At 34.6% G+C, this 6,952-nt stretch overlaps 1 protein-coding gene across 2 annotated transcripts in view; it reads left to right on the plus strand.

The window, feature by feature from the left end:
• LOC109358779 (trafficking protein particle complex II-specific subunit 120 homolog) overlaps positions 1-4,824 on the plus strand; it is a 12,116-nt gene extending 7,292 nt beyond the window's left edge. For both annotated transcript variants that reach the window (XM_019603220.1, XM_019603221.1), the window contains 4 exons: positions 974-1,269; positions 1,869-2,746; positions 3,380-4,339; positions 4,429-4,824. In XM_019603220.1, coding sequence (XP_019458765.1) covers positions 974-1,269; positions 1,869-2,746; positions 3,380-4,339; positions 4,429-4,649 — 2,355 coding nt within the window. In that variant the 3' untranslated portion in view covers positions 4,650-4,824. The remainder of the gene's footprint in view (positions 1-973; positions 1,270-1,868; positions 2,747-3,379; positions 4,340-4,428) is intronic.

Below are 6,952 nucleotides of genomic sequence, written 5' to 3' on the forward strand. Positions count from 1 at the left end.
AGGCAGAATAAGCAAGGGGAGCTGGAAGTATTAACTACATGGCAGCACCTTCCTAAGCATGACAACACTTGGGAGTTAGCTACTGTATTACAGGACACCTTCCCTCATTTCCAACTTGAGGACAAGTTAAAAAGTTTAGGGGAGGGTATTGATAGGGATAAGGCTAAGGGTAGGGGTAGACCCGAAATTACAAAAGTGTATAAGAGGGGTAAGAGGAAGGTTTGGTTGTTAAATAACTAACCTTGGCTCTGTTTCCCTGGGTAGTTAGTAGTTAGGCCCTAGTAGCCACCTATAAGTAGAAGGAAAGGCTTTAGAAAAGGTAGTTAAGAAATTGGGTAAATAACTGATTGAGGAATCAGTTAGAAGAGGATCGTGGGATCCTTCATCATTGTATTCACTACCATACTCTTGTATTCTTCTATCTCTTAATAAAATTGCATAGAACCCTATCACGAATTCTATACTCGTGAGTTAGGGGCATTTCTTTTCATCCCTATCACTTTCTTTCTTACCCTTGGATACCAGTGTCTAACAGTGCATCAGTGAAACTTGTGATCTGTTGTCAAGGCAACTGAAGTGTGCTGTTGCATTTGTTGTTAGTAGAATAAATGTCTAACCTAGAAACTAATCTCTATACTTTCTGTGAAAGTATCCACGACCAGGATGATAGAATTGATAGGTGTTAAAACGGAAGATGAAAGGAAATTATATATATCTGACATGGCTAATGAACCATTGTACATATATATGTTATATAGGTCATGCCATTCTGTTGCAAATGTGACCGACTCCATATCTTTGTCATTGGCACTATTGACATCCTCTGTTGAATTATCAAAAGGTGATAAGGGTGGTATGAAAGCATTGACTGGAATCAGAGATTCAAATGTATTTGATAGTTGAAGGAACTTCTATTATTAATAACATGTTTCACATTTATGAAATTGTAATTTAAAATGTTTCTTCTTCACAGAAGGGATACGGATCATTTAATGCTGATAGTGGGAAAATATCTCACCAATCAGCAGTTTCACTTTTTGAGTCTCATTGGAGTACCCTCCAGATGGTTGTATTAAGAGAAATTCTGCTCTCCGCAGTTCGCGCCGGAGACCCTCTTACTGCATGGAGTGCAGCAGCACGACTTCTTAGATCCTACTATCCTCTAATAACTCCTGCTGGGCAAAATGGCCTTGCCAATGCACTTTCAAATTCAGCTGAGAGGCTGCCACCTGGGACACGTTGTGCGGATCCTGCGTTACCCTTCATAAGGTACTCACTTAGTTAAAGATTTGTTTCCCACAATTTAGGTCATGATAAAGTCATATTTGTGTCATAAATGCAAGTTCATTTGTAATTGTGCAAAATGAAGCCCAAATTAATAAGTTTATTACAAGAAGCGACTTATTGCTACCTTTTTTCCTTCTGAATATTAACTATCAAAATTTCATTTTGTTTCTCTTTCATGTATTTTTACTCATTCAACTCTGAAATTGAGTTTGCTGATTGGCCAGATAGGGTTGGATTTCCCCATTTGAAGTTTTGAATGTTTGGTTTATATTGTAATATTAAATAAGTATATTTGGGAGCTGTAAACAGACCAAGTTGTTTTCTTGAATATAAAGATCATGTACTAACTATACAATCAGATTAATGCTGTTTGAGAAGGAAGTAGAAAACAATATACCAAAATATGAGCTATTTTTTGGGTTTTCGGTTCCTTTTGGTTGTGACGAAATGTATTTTTCCCAAGGGAATTCAAAATCATCTTTCTCTTGCTTCGGGGTCTCAATATTTTCAAATGCTAATTTTGTCAAATAACATAAATTTTGGAGAGTAGAGGTAACAATTTGATTTGTAATTGCTTTCAGGTTGCATTCTTTTCCTCTTCACCCAATACAAACAGACATTGTAAAACGCAATCCAGCTAGAGAAGACTGGTGGGCAGGTTCTGCTCCTTCAGGCCCTTTCATTTATACACCATTCAGTAAAGGAGAGCCAAATAATATGAAGAAGCAAGAGCTTATTTGGATTGTCGGAGAGCCTGTCCAGGTCTTTGTGGAACTGGCAAACCCGTGTGGTTTTGATTTAAGGGTTGATAGCATCTATCTATCTGTGCATTCTGGAAATTTTGATGCTTTCCCCGTTAGTGTAAGTCTTCTACCAAATTCATCAAAAGTGATCACCTTAACAGGTATTCCAACATCGGTGGGGCCAGTTACAATTCTTGGGTGCATTGTTCATTGTTTTGGTGTTATTACTGAACACCTGTTTAGAGATGTTGACACTCTGCTTCTAGGGGCTGCACAAGGGCTTGTTCTTTCTGATCCTTTTCGATGTTGTGGATCTCCAAAGTTGAAGAATGTATCTGTTCCAAATATCTCTGTGGTACCACCACTTCCCTTGCTGGTATCACGTGTTTTTGGAGGTGATGGTGCTATCATTTTGTATGAAGGCGAAATTCGGGATGTATGGATTAGTCTGGCTAATGCAGGCACAATTCCAATTGAGCAGGCACATATTTCACTGTCTGGGAAAAATCAAGATTCCGTAATTTCATATTCTTGTGAGACATTAAAATCTTGCCTCCCTCTGAAGCCTGGAGCAGAAGTGACGTTCCCTGTGACCGTGAAAGCCTGGCAAGTTGGCTTGGTAGATGCTGACACTAATGCAGGGAAGACTGTCTCTGGAAGCAATATGAGGCATGCCAAAGATGGAAGCAGCCCATCATTATTGATCCACTATGCTGGTATTGTCTTCAAAACATGTTTCTTTCTTTCTTCTCGATGAATTTAGCAGTTCAATCTGCAGTCCTTACTCCTTGCATCGAAATACGTTCTTATAAACCTTTAATTGGTGGTTTTCAACATTTAAATCGTTTAACTTTTCCAGCATTGTTGGCCCCTTTTGCAGCCAATTTTTCCTTGTCTTCCTTCTCCCTTTGCTATATCGGTGTCTCTGTTCTCTTGCCTTATATCCTGTCATTTGTGGATTTGGAAAGTGTTTGTTTGGGATTATTTTTTAACATGATAACTTATTTTTTAAAGTCACTTATAACATAATGAAAGTATGAACCATGTATGGGTAAGATTATTTCAATAATCAGAGTACTAAAATAACCACTATAAAAATTGATTATTTTGGTTTTAACCAAACACAAATAGCTTCTGATTTATACAATTTTTTTAAAAAGTAAATCACTCATTTGCACGTTCTAAAATCACTTATTTTTAAGCTTAAACAATCGGATGCTTGGTCTAGCAACTTATTGCAGTAACATCTCATGGCACATTGACACTCTATGTTGCAGTTACATGCATTCTAACCATTTTGTTGTGTGTCATTTTATATCTGATAATAATGCTTTCCGCATTTACTTCAGGTCCACTGATAACCTCCGGAGATGAAGATCCTACAGCAAATGGATCTACTGTATCCCCCGGAAGACGCCTTGTAGTGCCCCTGCAGATTTGTGTTTTGCAGGGTTTGTCTTTTGTCAAGGCTCAGCTGCTTTCAATGGAATTTCCTGCGCATATTGGTGAAAATCTTCCTAAGTTGGATGATGTAAGTAATAAGTCCAATGGAGGACATGTTGATCCGAAAACAAAAATGGACAGATTGGTAAAAATAGATCCTTTTAGAGGAAGTTGGGGACTGCGATTTCTTGAACTTGAGTTGTCTAATCCAACTGATGTCGCATTTGAAATCAATGTTTCTGTCAAACTGGAGAACTCTAGCTGTGAGGATAACCATTTTGCTGATCAGGATGCTACAGAATATGGCTATCCAAAAACAAGAATCGATAGAGATTTCTCAGCTAGGGTTCTAGTGCCTCTGGAGCATTTTAAATTACCTGTTCTTGATGATTCGTTTTTTATGAAGGACGCTAAGGCAGATGGGACTAGCAAAGGAAGAAATGTATCATTCTCGGAAAAGAATACCAAAGCTGAACTCAATGCCTGTATCAAGAACCTTATATCTAGGATTAAGGTTCAATGGCATTCAGGACGCAACAGCTCCGGAGAGTTAAATATCAAGGATGCTATCCAAGCGGCGCTGCAGACATCAGTCATGGATGTCCTGCTTCCAGATCCATTGACATTTGGCTTCAGGCTTGTTAGAAATGGTTTTGAATCAGAAAAACCTGATCCTGATAAAGAGTCTAACAATATCAAATCTCCTTCTTCCAAAGGTTCTGTGGTAGCACGTGAAATGACATCGATGGAGGTTGTGGTTCGTAACAACACGAAGGATATGATCAAAATGAGTCTTAATATTACATGCAGAGATGTAGCTGGAGAAAATTGTGTAGATGGTACCAAAGCAACTGTTCTATGGACTGGTAATTTCTTATTTTTGTTTCCTTTCTGAAATTGGCATGCATTCATATCTAATCTAGTTCATTGACTTGCCTTAATCATTCTTTTTCAGGTGTTCTGAGTGATATTACTATGGAAATTCCTCCACTTGAACAAATTAAACATTCTTTCTGCCTACATTTTCTTGTCCCGGGAGAGTATACGCTCGTGGCAGCAGCAGTGATTGACGATGCAAATGACATCCTTCGCGCTCGTGCGAGGACTACTTCAGCTGCTGAGCCAATTTTCTGTCGTGGACCGCCATATCATGTTTGCGTCCTTGGGACTGCTTGACAGTTTTGGTCCATGTGATGTTGAAGTTTGCTGTCATGCTGTGGTATCTTAGATTTCAGAAGTTTCCACTTGTATGAGTTTTCCTTTGCTTATGTGGAATGAAGCACAAAAGCTGCATCAAATGATGTTTCTGGTTGAAATATCTTGGAAGTGCACTTTGAAATTAAGAATTCAACCTAAGATGTTTATCCAAAAGGAAATAAAAGAATTCAACCTAAGATATAACTTGGAGTTTTGTTTCTGTAAATCATGTTGAAAATTTGTTGGGAGGGGTATGATGATATTAATTTTAGTTTGATGTGTTGGAAAAGCCAAACTCAATGGTTCTATTTAATATTAATCTCAAACAAGGTTGATCAGTGGTGTAAGATCCCACTGAATCCTAAAGGTCGAAGGTTCGATCGTGGGAGTGACATTTATTGGAAGGGACAACCACAAACTGTGAAGGAAATTAATTTTTTTACCCAAAAAGGTAAAGAGATACTAGGAGTGCAAGTTAGAGTCAGTACAATGTTATTAAACTCAGCTTAGACTAACTAGTTCCACCTGGGACAAACAACTAATCAGTCCAATAAGTAACCTATTATAAAAATCTTACAAACTAATCCACATTTAATTATTTAATAAATAAGTCATTGTCACAAATATTCTACAAGCTTATTGTTGAACAACTATTTGAACATTGTGAATGTATTATCAGTATTTAGTAGTTAATTATAATTTCGTCTTAAATAAAACTAATATACATAAAAATGGTAAGTAATATATCATTTATCTAAAAATTATACTAAAAATACATATATATCATATTAAAAATAGAAATTTTTAAAGAGTGTAATATTTATGTTCTATCAGCGTAAAGATTTATAAACAGTCGATATATCATCTATCATTGATTTGTATTATTTTTTAACAATCAATGATGATTAAATATGAATGATAGATGATGCAATGATAATATATAAAAATCTTACATTATCCGTACTTATATTTTTTATTATGCAAATAACAAATATGTTTTTCTAATTGTCATAATGTTAACATAACTACCAACAAACACATAAATCAATTAATGAAGAGTTGGCTACCTTAATCAAAGGTTGAGTTTGAGTCATATGTCTGCACTATATTTAGGTATAGAGAACTTTGATGCCAACAATATTGGTAAAAACATTTAATTGTTCATAATCCTATTGCCAAAATAATCTTCACAACTATAAAAAGTGAAAGGAAAAAGGGTACTCTCCCTCAACAAAAGATTTATATTGTTCACTTATAAATATTCATTAGAAAATTAATTTATTAATTCACTTATAAAAAGTAATCATAAATGCATTGAATAGCGGTCAACAGTAAAACATTTTATATTCATTAGAGAATTAATTCACTACGTGTATTGACTTATGAAAATTGATACCAGTTGTTAAGATTTATTTAGATTTTCATCCTCTCTTTTTTTTGCTAATTTTAATTTAGATTTTCATCCACTTTTTTTGTTGCTAATTTTAGTTTAGATTTTCATCCATTTTTACTAATTTTAGGAGATTTTATAGTCTATCAATAGAGATTTTTAGACTATTCTCAGTGTCTGAATAATATGAAGGTTATGTTTGACATCAATAGCTAATTTTTAAATCTTATAGTAAGTAAGTTAGAAACTTACAAGTTAGGTAAAATCTTATAAGAAAGGAGTTGAAATTTGAAAAACTACATAATTTTATATTTTTTTTGATAAGGTTAATTGGTAAATTAGATGACAAGTGTAAAATGACATAAGTTCTTACCTTATGAATTCAAGAAGCTTTTTCAGTTGAGGCTAAAAGTTGATACCATTAATGAAATAAACTTCTTTATCAAACAATAACATGGAAAATCTTTTTTCTTCCAAATAAGCTAGTTGACTACCTTAAAAGTTACTTGGTGGTATTAACAAACACATTCATAGCGTGTGTTTGTCAAAGTACCTCAAGAACTTATATATTTATATATATACACAGAGAAAGAATTTATTTATACCCAAGTTAAAGTTAAATTATACTAGTTACACTTATTTAAGTTTCACCATTTTGATGCATTGGATATAAGAAAATGAATGATTGAGATTGAGTGTAATTAGTGTAACTAAAATTTGGTATAAAAGAGTCTCTCCTCATATATATATAATGATGAAAGAGAAAAAGAAAAATCTTAAATAATTTATTGCATCACATATTTGGTCTGTTCGATTTAAGAAAATGAATGACTGAGATTGACTGCAATTAAGGTAAACGGAACTTGTAAATAGATCCCTACTTTTATATATA

The sequence above is a fragment of the Lupinus angustifolius genome, chromosome LG10, assembly GCF_001865875.1.
Source record: "Lupinus angustifolius cultivar Tanjil chromosome LG10, LupAngTanjil_v1.0, whole genome shotgun sequence".
Taxonomy (NCBI): Eukaryota; Viridiplantae; Streptophyta; class Magnoliopsida; order Fabales; family Fabaceae; genus Lupinus; species Lupinus angustifolius.